The 14,586-nt window shown below is 37.9% G+C and overlaps 1 protein-coding gene across 1 annotated transcript in view; it reads left to right on the top strand.

Moving 5' to 3' along the window:
- Positions 1 to 844: 844 nt before the first annotated feature.
- Positions 845 to 14,586, top strand: part of LOC137290624 (glycine dehydrogenase (decarboxylating), mitochondrial-like) — a 51,014-nt gene continuing 37,272 nt past the window's right edge. The window contains exon 1 of the mRNA XM_067821688.1: positions 845 to 1,165. Within this exon, the coding sequence (XP_067677789.1) occupies positions 947 to 1,165 (219 nt within the window). The 5' untranslated portion in view covers positions 845 to 946. The remainder of the gene's footprint in view (positions 1,166 to 14,586) is intronic.

Below are 14,586 nucleotides of genomic sequence, written 5' to 3'. Positions count from 1 at the left end.
CTGACGTCTCACTTATTAATTTCGCCCCTACTTATACTTGCAGCTTTCTTTGTCGTGTCTTGATTTGCTACTGATCGTAACTCACGTGTCTGACAAGTCACGGTCGTTGTCTCAGCATTTCGCACCGGCTCACAATTCTCACAGAAGTATCACTCTGTTCAGTGCCGGTAAGCAGTGTGCTCAAGTCGTGGTTACCACGTGATCGTCACAGTGAAGTGGCAATAACTGTTTATGCTCTAATGGATTTTTTCAAGTCACATAAGCTGTGTGGATAACGCCGTTCACAAATATCGCAATGTTTTCTCTCTCTCTCTCTCTCTCTCTCTCTCTCTCTCTCTCTCTCTCTCTCTCTCTCTCTCTCTCTCTCTCTCTCTCTCTCTCTCTCTCTCTCTCTCTCTCTCTCTCTCTCTCTCTCATCAAAGATAATGCGTCTCTCACTGAGTCGAGGCTGAATGGTTTGAAATGTAAACAAATGCACGTGGTTGTAAAGAGCCGGTAAGACGTCGAGGGGTGTTGGATGTTTACTTGGCGACTTGGCGCTAGCAGCGTTCAAAGTAAAATTTTGAGTTGCTAATACATTTCATACAAATAAAACCTGTCAAATACAGTTGTAAAAACACAACGTTGGCAGTCAGTCTGCCTGTAAGAAGAAAAAACAAGTCTCGGAAATGATATATAAATTATGCCCCCTGTCGGTTCTCAGCTATTGAATATTCAATACCTTCCGAATATGGACGGTAAGACCATCCTTGGATTACCAAAAGGGGCAGAGCTCTGTCGAGGGTGATGATTGGCTGGAATTTGGAACAAAACATCCGCGTATGCCCTGTCAAGGCCATTTGCTTACAAGCGTGATTGTCGCGTACACCATCAGCCTTCAGTGAACAATTGTCCCAAGTTTGCTCAGCCACCGAAACGATTTCTATCGGCGCTAGATTCTGGCACGATGTATCGAGCTGGTCGTGTTGTGAGTGTCATTTCAAGATTTACGCGACAACAGGCAATCATTGACAACGGAAGTGTGAGTTTCGTCATTCAAAAGAACTACTCATCAGATACAACAAATTTTGATAAACTATTCCCCAAACATGACACTTTTGCTGAACGCCACATTGGGCCAGTCGAGGCGGAAAAGGAAGCAATGTTGAATGCCTTGGGTGTTCAAGTAAGTACATTTTTCATATTTATTACACAAATGTAACACTTGTGTAATATGTTGTCATAATCACCACTGAATAACGATTCTGTGACGCACAACTTCGTACAGCATAAAAAAATTATATCATATATTTTCGTATCATGTTATAAGTGGGATATGCGTAGTATCGAATGCTGCTCGGGTCTTGTGTATGACTATGTTCTCAATGGTTAGCACACAGTCAGCTATGTCATACAAAGTGATAAGACGCAATAACCAGTTTCCACTGGTTTTTCAGTGCCGTGTGCTCAATGAATAGTGTTTACCACAGGAGAAGGAGGGCACAGAGTGTATCCTATTATGCCCGCCCTTATGTAATTTGAGCAGGGAGCTTTGTAGCAGACCGAATTATCAAGTGTTTTGCTCAGCTAAACAACAACAACAATCACAATGCACTTTGTTGTAATGGGCAAGAGAGTTTTCAGGCTCTAGTGACTGTTGTTGTCAGTACCATCAACTCTTAAATAATGGAGTTTAGGCATATGTGTGTTTCACTGTTGCAACTATGTAAATAGTCTTGCCTGCAACACTTAGAATACACCTTCATATTGCTACTAAACTTTTGATAAGAATGATCTGTCATGTCACACATCTGAAGTAAACACTTGACAAACAAGTCAGTTTTGTTTGTCATTGAAAGTTGAAAATATCCCATTAGTAAGTGGAGTGGTATATTGGGTGGGGTCCAAATATATCTGAACAGTTTTAGAATCTCATTTCAGATATTTTCTGGTCCGAAATAACAACAAATAAAACACCACTCACTCATCACAGTTTTGTTGTTTTCATTGCCCTTTCATGGTGCAGAATTTCAGATTAGATCTCCAGCAACTTATGTGAGGTGACTTGACTTGACTTGGTGACTTGACTGGTTTAGCAGATCCAGGCATTACTTGCAGCTTTAAACAGACAGCGATATGAACAACATTAGTCCCTGGTTTACCTGATGACATTAGTCACTGGCTTACCTGATGACATTAGTCACTGGTTTACCAGATCCAGACATTACTTGGAACATTAAACAGACAGGGATATTTATGACATTAGTACCTGGCTTACCTGATCCAGACATAGTTTGATCATTCAACAATTAACAGACATTGTACAAGTGACAGGGGTATATATAATACCAGTAACATTTTTACTGATGCAGATATGATTAAATGCAGCAGTAAACAAGCAGACAACAATCTGATAAGTGTCTATCATTGCAATCCATGTATTTCACACACAGTAGATCTCAGTGGGCCAAGTTTGTTTAACAACCATTATCAGTAGAAGACGTATTGTGTACGCAAACGATCTCTCATTACGTGTACAAGTGACTACATGAGAGGGGGTCACTCATTCGTGTGACTGCCTGATCACAGACAGAAAAATTCTGCATGTCACACAAAAACAAGTCTATAAACCTATCTCTGATTTTGTCTGTAGTAAAGTAGGTAAAGTGGAAGTGAATTTCCACAGGTCATTTCAAAACCTAGGCTTTAAAGTACATTTCCAAACCTCACATCATGGTAAATTTCGATCATTTCATAACCTAGTTTCTTATACGGTCATTATTTAACCTGATATGAGGTTTTGAAAGGACCTTTATTAATGACTGATACAACTTTGTCTTGCTATCACTGATCGTAAAATATCACATTATTGAATACTTCCTGTATGTAGTGACGATAACTGGATTTGAACCTGCAACCCTTCACTCACTGGCTTAATGGCTTTATCCACAAGGCTATGAAGGATCGCTGTGAATAATGAGATTGTGTGTTAGTATGAACCATGTGTTCCTCACATGATGGATGTTGCAGGCAGTGCACCTTCAAGACACAGATAGTGGAGCATGTCTGGTGTTTGGTGCCAGGCATCTCATCCCAGTTGACATCCAGTTGTTCCGTCATGTTTTATCCATTCCATCAATATTGTTCTGCTCAGTACATGTACACTATTGAAAATAGTATGTACTTGTGTTTTACATTCGTGATGGTTCATAAGGCGGACAAAATATTCGAACAGCAGGGACAGAGCTTGTTAGACCTCGGTTTTACAAGCTCTGTCCCTTGTGCTCTTAGTATTAACAACTCTTAACAAGACCTCGGATTCAAGTTTTATCCTTTACATAAAATGGGATTGGGTGGTTACAGTGTGATGCAGTTTTGTTTTTAAAATTGAAATCAAACGGATCACAGCGCATCATTCCCATCTTAGTGACTGAAGTGTCTGAGGTTTTAGAGTTCCATGCACTTAGGGAATGAGTGAGCTCTATTTTACACCACTTTCAGCAATATTCCAGCAATATCAGAGCAAGGGATCCCAGAAATGGACTTCACACATTGTACATGTGGGGCATTGAAATGTACTCCTCAATGTGACAAGCAAAGACTATAACCACTAGGCTACCCCACCACCCCAGTTCACTGAGACAAATCATGTCTTAATACATTAGTTATATCACTGTGTGCCAGCTTCATGTGAGGAAAACGTAGAGTGATGTAGATGTTAGCCATTATCAACATTGGTGAAACCCACTAGCCCTGGTCTGGTGCGGACAAACCCAGGAGCCTGGGGCTCCTTTCACAAAGCAACTTTTACTAAGGTTAACCATAACGCCTATTCATTAACATTGCACCAAGGTTACCTTAGATTTAAGTCGGCACTAGACTTAGGTAAACTTAGTGAAAGGGAGTTAAGGTTAACATTAGTAAAGGCTGCTTTGTGAAAGGAGCCCATGATCCATTCAGTCACAACATTGCTACAGCTTGTTCAGCTTGACTTGATCAAGTGAATACTAATGTATTGCGTGACCCAGTACAACTGGTTGGGTCTGTTACTATGAAGGGCTGCACCTTTGTGGGTTGACTGTCAACATGTCTGAATATGTGAATGAGGCAATTTTGAAACATGCAGATAGTCCTAACCGTGGTCATAGTTCTCTGGAAAACCTCCTTGGGAAATCATCAGCGGTCATACTTCCACATGGAGATGAGAAGTCATTGGCTGAGAACTTCAACAAGCTCTTCAATGAGAAAATCACCAGAATTCAAGAGGGCATATACACTTGATACCCAAATTCTGATATTTTAAGTGAGACAACTGGCCTCAAATAGGGTTAATTCAACCCTGTAACAGAAGCTGAAGTAGAAAAGATTGTACACTCATCTAGACCAACTTCCTGCAGACTCGATCCTGTTCCCATATAATTCATAATGGATATACTTGACATCATTTTGCCAATCATCACAAAGATTATTAACCTGAGGTTGTCATGTGGATGTGTCCCATTCTGCTTCAAGCATGCTTTGGTTGAACCTCTAATCAAGAAACCTTCACTTAACTTTGAAAATTTGAAGAATTATAGCCCTGTCTTAACCTTGATGTTCATTTCCAAAATCTTGGGAAAGTGGTTAAACCACAACTCTCTGTCTGTCTCCTCAAACATGACTTAATCAACAGTCACCAATCTACCTACAGACCAGCTCACAGTACAAAAACTGCCCTCAACTGTGTACTCAATTCTGTCAAATCATCAGATGACAATGGACATTCTGCTGTACTTGTACTCCTTGATTTTTCACCAGCCTTCTACACAATTGACCACATGATCCTACTTCAGTGTCTGATGAATGTATATGGCTTGAAAGATACTGTTCTTGACTGGATAACATAATATCTCTCAGACAGAACTCAGTCGGTTCTTATGGCATCATCAGTGTCATCAAGTCATACTCTTACATGTGGAGTCCCCTAGGGATCAGTACTGGAGCCCATCCTCTTCTCACTGTATGATGTAGTGTACCATTTCTACGCTGATGACTCTCTTTGACAGTTGTCAGTCATCTCCAGAATGTCAGCTACAGTGCAAGAGCAATTTAGAGGCATGTCTGTCAGTACACAATCTGTTGGCAAACATGCTGAAATTGAATGATGATAAAACTGAAGCCATGTCATCTCCACCCCTGTCAGACATCATAGTCATAATCTCAGATATAGCTATAGGACAGTCATCTATTCAATTCTTGCCTTTTCTGATGACTGTCTCTTTGGATCCTCAACTTAACATGGGAAAACAAGTCAGTCAACTCATGCGAACATGTCATTTTCATCTCAAGAATATAGGCAGTATTCGCAGACTCCTTACCATAGAGGCAACAGCTCTCACTGTTCAAACTCTCATTCTGTCGTGTCTGAACTAATGTAACAGCTTATAACTTTTTTGGCATCAGTTCATCCCAGGCTTCAGAAAATACAAAATAAGGCTACAAGAATCATCAGTCCAAGTCCCTGCTTCAACATCTCACCAATTCTGAACTCTTTACACTGGCTCTGCATACATGAAAGGATCGATTTCAAGATATTGTACCTCACCTATCAATCTTTTTACAACACAAGACCTTCATGTCTTCTGGATCTTTTATCCCATTATGCTTCAGTAAGGACTCTACGCTATTCTGAACCTTTTCTGCTGACTGTTCCAAGTTACAACTTTTGGTGCAGGATCCTTCCCCTTGGCTGCCAGGATCTCAATCCCTGTATATTGTTCTGTTACCCTCGGGAAGCGCCATGAGCATGGCCATGTGTTGTGGAATTAGCACTATATAAATACCCCACTACTGCTGCTGCTGCTGCTGCTGCTACTACTACTACTACTACTACTACTACTACCAGCCGAGGCAAGATCGCCGTTTGACATCTCAGTGTCAAGAAATCGTTAGCAATGTCTTAACTTTCTTGAAAAGTAGTTTAATATTTCCGATATATTCATGCCTCGCAAGAACACAACATAATATCATTCTCTGCTTCCCTGTTTAATGATGTTAACTTGACCTGCAGTTTGTGTCATATGACCTCCCGGGTCATGCATATGTAGATTTGCTCAGGTCAAGCTGAACATCCTGTAAGGCCACATATAAAAATGTTTTTGTTTCTGTCATTACTATCCAGACCCAAAATTTGACCCAAACCTAAGACTTTTTTTATTTTTTACACTAGAGAAAACTCATCTTTAACTCTCAAAATGAATTTGAATTTTTCACACATCTAAGTGATGAAAAACAAGAATATTTTTATGTGGTCTAACCCTAGGAAGACCTATGGAGCTGTAATAAATACTCTGCAAGGCTATGAATGCTCAGTGGATGAGGACCCTGATGCCTAAATGTCTTACATTCATACACTTTATCATAGGTGTGCAAGAGATGAATCACTGAACACTAATTTCGGTGGCTCAGATGTCAGAACCAAACCCCATTCCCACATATTGATACAAACAGACATGTTGATGAGGATACGAAGGATTAAATCCTAAAAAATATGTACCAAAAATTTACATGATGCAAATATAGTTTTATGAATACAAGTTTGGCTGAAATTAAATGTCGCATGTCTGTAAATTGATGAAGCTTAAATCATTTAAACTTGCTTTGGGTCCTTTGTTAAAGGATTCTTATTTTCTCTGATGCATTAATATCAATTCACAACATTAAATGTCATGTAAACCTGTTTACAAGCCATTTTGAATGTAACACTAACTCACACACAGTGTCACAGTGACATGTTTGATAGGCTTCTAAAAGGCCAATACATAAGGTCTTTTAGGATACCATAGAATGTTGGTTAAAGGTGAGTTGTGTCTTAAGAATATCAATAAATGATATCCTAAAAAGTGATTTTTTTATTGTAGGGTGGAGTGGTGGTTTCAATTTTTGCTCATCACACCGAGGACATGGGTTAAATTTCCTGCATAGGTACAATGTGTCAAGCCCATTTCTGGCAAAAAATGAGATGTGTGGTTAAAAAATTTGATAAATAATGTCCTACGAATTAGTGATTTTTTTTTTGCAGGTATATAAGGGTAGCTTAGTGGTTAAAGATGTTGCTCATCACACCAATGACGCTGGTTCATTTCCCCACGTGGGTGCAATATCTGAAGCCCATTTCTGGAATATAAACAGCCCAAGTCATCTATAGAATAAGAGAAGGCATATGTCTGAGCACTGTATTGTATGCCAGACATTATTATGGCATGTTTTATGGTTCCAATGTTTTGGTCAATCTCAGATTGTGCTTCTCACTCCCTCTAAGAGGACACCCTATCCCCCTAACTAAGGATAGTAATGGTAAAGCTTCCACATCCAACTGGAAGTCTGGCTTAGTCCAAATAATTTAAAATCATTTTGCCATGTTAAATCTTTTGTCTTCAATCAAATTTTAAACAGGATTGAGACCCTTACAAACATCGACCATGAGACCCCCATCTGTTTGTTACATGTATTATGACAGTTTATGGCAGTTAGAAGTAATGTGTGTCACACAACAGTGTATTATGGGTATGGAATGCAAAATAAATTCGAGTGAGTTTTACATTACTTTTGGCAATATTCCAGCAATATCACCTCAGGGGGCACTAGAAATTGGCCTCACACATTGTACACATTCCAAAAAAAATGCATCTGTGACATACTTGTTAGTTGAATAAACTGTGAATATTAATGGAAAGTTTCATCATTTTTTATGATTGACAAAAAAGTTCCAGCATGACCTTTCATATGTGACCTTATCAAACTCAGCTATACAATAGGAAGGAATAAAATGAGGCCAACCAGGAATGAGACTCATGACCCATAAATCATATTGATTTAGTATCTCGGCACCTGTCTCTTCTCCATGTAGTTAAGATAACATTGCATCACAAGACATGGGAAGTTTTGAAGTGTAGGACTTTATCAATTAACTGTTAAATTGTTTGATAAAGAAAGCAAACCTGTGTGTAACATTTGAATCAACTTTCAGTGCTTTAGAGCATGAAAGATATCTTTGGAAAATTGAATGTTTTAATTTTGTATTTTGATGAGAAAAGAGAAAAATGTGATTATCAAAGGAATTAGTGTAATGATGATAATTAGTGTTTTTGGATAGATAGATAGATTTTTAGATAGATGAATGTAATTCTGTTGGTGCTAATGTACTAGTGGTGGGCTTGAGATAAAGACTGTATCACATCTCTATATAATCTTCTAATCAATTAATGCCAATGTTAGAAGACGAAAGGTACCTGTGAACAGACGACTGATGCTGAAATTATTTTGTTCCATGAGATAAGTCATATATACATCTCTGAAGAAGTTAAGAAAAAGTCTTTCTAGTACATTTTATAAGTCCTCTGCCAGTAGAAGGAATTAGATTTTCTTTCAATTTTCTGAGAGGCAGTGACATAGCCTAGTTGTGACATCATTCATTCGTCACACTGAAGACCTGGGTTTGATTCCCCACGTAGGTACAATGTATGAAGTCCATTTCTGGTGTGTCACCAACCATAATATTGCTGGAAAACTGCTACAAGCTACGTAAAGCAAAGTTCACTCACTCACTCATTTTGGAGGGTGGGGTTCATAATGCAGTGAACAGTGAAGTAGTGATATACAACAAGGGGATTTTAAGAGTTGATTTAAAATACTTAGGGCTTTAAACTCATTAGTTGGACAAAATTGAAAGAACTGTTTTCTTATTCTAGACTAGCAGTCTGCTATTCATGAACAACTTTAACATATTTATCCCTGGAAGCATGTCTGGATTTTCCAGACACTCATATCACTGGGGTGCCACATTTTAAATTCACATACCTGTTACCAATTGCAGGTGCTTGATTTTGTGAGAGTAGTAAAATATTCAATCTCTCATTAAGTGTCTAATGTTTTGGATGGGTGGTGGGGTAACCTAAAGGTTAATGGGTTCACTGATTGCGCTGAAGACACGAATTCGATTCCAATGTGGGTAACATCTGTGAAGCCCATTTCTGGTGTGCCCGGCCATGATATTGCTCTGATATTGCTAAAGGTGGCATAAAACCACACTCACTCACTTTAACATCAAGGGATGGTTGGGTAGCCTTGAAATTAAATGATTCACTCGTCACAACTAAGGTCTGGGTTTGACTCTCAACGATGTTCAGAGCCCAGATTTTGTGTCCTTTACTGTGGTTTGTGGGAATATATCTAACAGCAATGTTGACCACACTGACTCCCTGCTCTCACTAAATGTTACCACATCCTGTTGCAGTGTATTGCATCTGGCTGTCAAAACTAGTTGAATTCTATATGTTATGAATGTTGTATTTATAGTTTACACACAAGGGTTTATAGCATTTTCATTCTGCTATGATAGTTTTAATTGTGTAGTACAACTGTTAAGTAAATTGTAATGTTTGGAACGCATTCAGATGGAATGATGGAAGTGGAACAGCTGTTAGCATGTCTTTTGTTTTATAACATATGGTTCCATGTATACTTTAATGTAGTGTATCGTTTATCTCATATATATTTATTGGAATTTTGAAGCACCTGAAGGTTTGTTTTATTTCCCCTCAAACCATAGATATTAGGAACTGATCATAACTTATGGCAAGGGGTGGTGATGATGATTTTAAGAAGGTAGGGGTGTCAGCATACATAAAATATTGAAATATTTAAAAAGGATACTGAGAACTTTTAGCCATTTTATTTTCTCCATGATCTCAGTATTAAAGTGGGCTGCAGGGCTTAATAATATAATATTTTATGTATAATGAGATTTGTTTGTTCTTTGTATTGGATAAAATTCACACATAATACTTTAAGACAATATGAAACCTTTGAAAATGAGTAAAAGATAATCAAATAATTTAGGATTTTGGAGTAGTTGAGATTCTGGGATTCTTGTCATATGATGTCATAGTAAGGATTGTCAAGGTCAGTAGTACTTATTTCATGTGATGTCCATGCTTTCTGCAGGTAGGTAATAGATTTGGGGGTTTACTTGTACTTTGAGTAGGTGAAAGGAGAGATAATAATTACTGAACTTTTATTTTAGTTATTGTTCTTAAAGATTGCAAAATGCTGAATGTTTTATTTGTTTATCATTAATACTGCACCCACATGCATTATGGCAGCCACGAAAGTCTGGACCAGATAATCAAGTGATTGATATTGTGAGCAATGATCTAGAATCAGAGTATGTTGATAAGAAATTCTCCAAGTCACATATCACATGAATTATTACTGTCTTTTATTAGTCCCTTGTAAGGTTGTATTTCACTTACCGGAGGGACTGATAAAACCCCATATTTCCCTTGACACAATGTTATAACGTATTTAAAATGTTTTGACTAAATCCACAGAAGAAAACAATATGCATCGAATTGACTTGTTTTTATTTATGTGAGATCACATGGCTGTTCTTTGCAGCGCACATTAGTAAAAGTTTGGCAATGCATGCTTTTCTCACTTCGTGTGGTCACCGAGGCGTGGCAGGATGATACAACTTTGTACTCCCTGTTCGCAGATTGTGACAGGTCTACGTGGTATTTTATCATGTGAACCATTCAAAACTCGACATTCTAACATGAAACATTATAAAATTTGTTATCAAATCGTCATGGTGAATCAAAAGGGCATGTAAGTCTTGTGCTGTTCTACTTCTAGTACTAAGCCGGTTCGTTGCTCTCTTTGCACATGCCAGCTTGTGATATGTGAGACAGGGTAGAGCTTACTTTTGGAGCCAGATTTTCAGTGACAAGTGTATATTCAAGAACCAGTGTTGGTTTAAAATTGTGTGACAGGCAGAGTATTAGACCAGACTAAGTATAAAACCATGCATGGCTGTCACAGCTGTTGACAGCTGTAGTAATTGGCTGATTTGGACATGGTTACATCAGAAATTTGTTATGCTTGCAAGGATTATCAGTTCCATTATGTCAGCTGACAACCATGCACATTATCATTCAAAAAGGTATGACACATAGGTCACTGGAAGTACTAAGGTCTCAGGAAGTGCTGTGACCTACTTATAGGCCCTATTGATCATTAGGTGAAAGACTGAACAGAATTTGTTAAATACATGTGGTACTGTGATCTTGAACTTATTATTTCTGTGCGTTTTGTCATGTTATGATATTGTTACAATTGGAGGAAGTCTGAATATTTGGAAAGTCTCAGCTCTCAGTGTTGAGTAGAATGTATGGCTTGTATCTGTAGATTAGAACTGATCTTCAGTAGCTCATGCTAACTTGGTTGACATATGTCATCATATCCAAATTGTGTAGGTCAGTGCTCATGCTATTAATCACTGGACTATCTGGTCAAACCTCAGTTATTAACAGATCACTGTGGCTGATATATTGCTGAGTGCAGCAATAAACTAAACTTGCTCGCTCACTCACTCACTCACTCACTCACTCGGTACCATGCAAAGACTGGTTCTTCATGGCTTTTCAAATAATTAGGAATCAGAATCATTTTTATCTCAGTCAAAGTTTGGAATTGATTATTAAATGCTGAAATAGTAATTTGATCCATATTTCTGAGATAATAGATGGTACATTGTATCATATGGTTTGTTAAAGAAATACTTTGTGTCAGTATGTATTTTGTTGATTTAAATATTTTCCTATCTGTATCACAGGTAACACATTGCCAGATGAAACAATTAATGTGGCATGCCAGGAGTACAAGCATGTTAGTTTCATTTGCATACTAATATATGATCATACATGGTTTGGCCAGACCAATTTGTTTTCTTGTTTTATGGATCCGCCGGTCATATTTTTTTTAAAATAGAAAAAAAATTGACTTTCCCTGCTCAAACAATAAAATGTTTCAGATGTTTTTTTAGACCCAAAATGTAAACTTGCGAAAACCAAAAGTCTTGTTTGTTTCGTTTGGGATTTTTGCCCCAAGTGCACTTCATAAAATCCTTAAAACTAGAAATAAAATTGGTCTGGCCTTATTTAATTGAATATATTTGATTTTGCATCAGTGTATGAAAGTGTGGGCAGAATACTGCATGGTTCGCAACATTTGAATGTATGCGACTGCTCACTGCACATGAATAACTCTAGCCTATCCATTTACTAACAGCTGAAATTTGAACTTACCTGCTTTTCAACTATGAGTCACAGCACGTTCAGAATTTTATATTTTTAAGAGTATTTATATAGCGCTGACTTCCACCATGCAATGCTCAAAGCACTGACAAGTCACTGTTGATATGTATAAGAAACAATCTGATTATTGTTATCCCGAGAACCCAAACTGCCTCTGAGGTGCTGAAGGTTAATAGTCACATGACATATCCCACTGGCTACCTATTTTCTGCATGTTAACTTTAACTGATCTGTGACCTGAGATCTATGCGCAAGACCACACACACACCACCAGAACCAGATATCATGTCACCTTCAGCCTTACAGACATAACTCCATGAATAAACATACTGGATATATAAACTAAAGAGCTAGACTATAAACTGACGAAACAGCTATGACAGGTAACCTCACTCCAGAACAGAACTACCACATCACTTCCTAATCTGGCATGATGTGTTTATGGTTGACTGTCAAGCAGATATGGCATGTGGGAACTGATGTCGTTTGTGCTTTGTGATTCCTTCACCCTTTTCTGTTCATGCAAGTATTTATTATCCCCATGAGGATATAGAGCAGTATAGGTTCCATAGGAATCTTCAACGGTCCTTGCATCTCATGTTGTTTCTTAGACTCTAGGTCACCCCAATCACTCCAAACATTACACCATGGTCTTGTATGTTACAAGTGTATTTGGTACAGTGTTCTTGGTGTATAGCTACAAAGCGTCATGAATGTATCACTTTCTGCTAATGCTGTATAGTGACACAACAGTGCTCTAGGACACTGGACTTTGTGGTAATGCTATACAGCCACACAACAGTGCTCTCAGACTGTGCATAATGACAATGCTGTATAGCTATACAACAATGTTCCGGAACTTTTCTTCTGTTTCCTTCCTGTCTGTATGATATGTACAAGGCCAGTCTTCCATTGTGAACACACTCAACCAAATTTTCAAAGGCTACTAGATCCTGCAGATTCTGTGAAGATGGTGACTGGAGAAAATGAGGGGGAAGTCATAGGTACACTGCAAAGCATCCAGATGTATTCATTGTTTTTTAGGGTTGATATTTTAATGCTTACTGTATTTATCCTAAAACATTGGCTTATGAGTGACAGTGTTTCCCCTTTACCAATGACAGATCAGTTCAACATATCAAGGCTTGAAGATAATGATGATCATATTTCTGACAAAAAAGGCAAATAATAAAGCATGTCCTGTACAGATAATTGAAACAGAAACAAAACCTACATCATCCCTTTAAATTATTATACATTAAGCAATTGTTTGCAACAATATGATAATTGTTAGTTCCCACTCAACTTCTAGCGCTAGGTTCAGTTCTGTATTCTATTTCATTTACAGACCAACCCTAAAATATGTTATTTACACGTCCCACGGTGTTGTGTTGCTGGAATATTGCTAAAAGCAGCATAAAACATACTCACTCAATGAAATCCTTATGAAGGTGAGCTTCTGTACCTTCACTACTTGAACAAGAAACAGACCATCGGGGACCAAATGGTGTCAATGTCCTTTGCAATTGCAATGAATAAAATCATAATGATATCAGCAGTTGATTATGAAGTATTACAAATGTGTATAAATATTAACAATATTAGCATCAGTACTGGCTTATGTTTCAGTTTGAAAATAATTTATATCAAAATAACTTCCAACCACCTGTCAAGCAGACAACTGAATTTGCTTGAATTCCATTACAAAGAGTTAGATCATGGTAATGTGAATGTCATGTTAAAATATTCATAAAGCTGATTCTGATAACACCGATGAATTGTCATGAGTGAAAGCTTAAATGAAACCCATTATGAGTAATTGCCTGCAAATGCAACCGATCACTCAATAGATCTTTTGTCCAACAAAATATTCAAAAGTTATCCAAGGTTGATGTATACTGGAACTGTCTGTTTTTGCGGCATGTGAAAACAATGATTCGGTTAACTATTGGAAAGTGTCAGTATCATTCCAAGCATACATATATACTCATGGAAAGTATTTCCAAAGTTTCACCCACTGTGCCATACCTTGTGAAGAAACCTGGACAAAAATAAAGGAACACTTGTACTTTGTGTGTACCCTTATTTGTTTCCATGATTATATACTAATTTAGAGAATGAACGCTCTTCATATTGTCAGTAAGTAATAATCAATCTGTTTATAAATAAAAGTGTTTCCGAAAATCAGTTTAAAGGCCTGAGTGTTTGTCTATGCCATCATGGCACAGTGACATGCTTAATCAGGCTCAAGTCACATGGTCTTTTGAATCTTGTTCTTGCATAGGCCTCAATGGCATTGCCTGCTTTGAGCAAAATGTGGGACAGGCATACAAGAGATGACCCATATAGCAGGACCTGCAATTCAGCTGAGTCACTCTCCCTGATCTACTTTCCCACACAATTCCTGTAAGAGTAAATTACCAAAGTCCCATGATATTAGACATAATGATTGTTATAAGTCACAAGATCTACG

Source organism: Haliotis asinina, chromosome 7, assembly GCF_037392515.1.
Source record: "Haliotis asinina isolate JCU_RB_2024 chromosome 7, JCU_Hal_asi_v2, whole genome shotgun sequence".
NCBI lineage: Eukaryota > Metazoa > Mollusca > Gastropoda > Lepetellida > Haliotidae > Haliotis > Haliotis asinina.
This window is presented reverse-complemented; position numbering and strand designations above follow the sequence as displayed.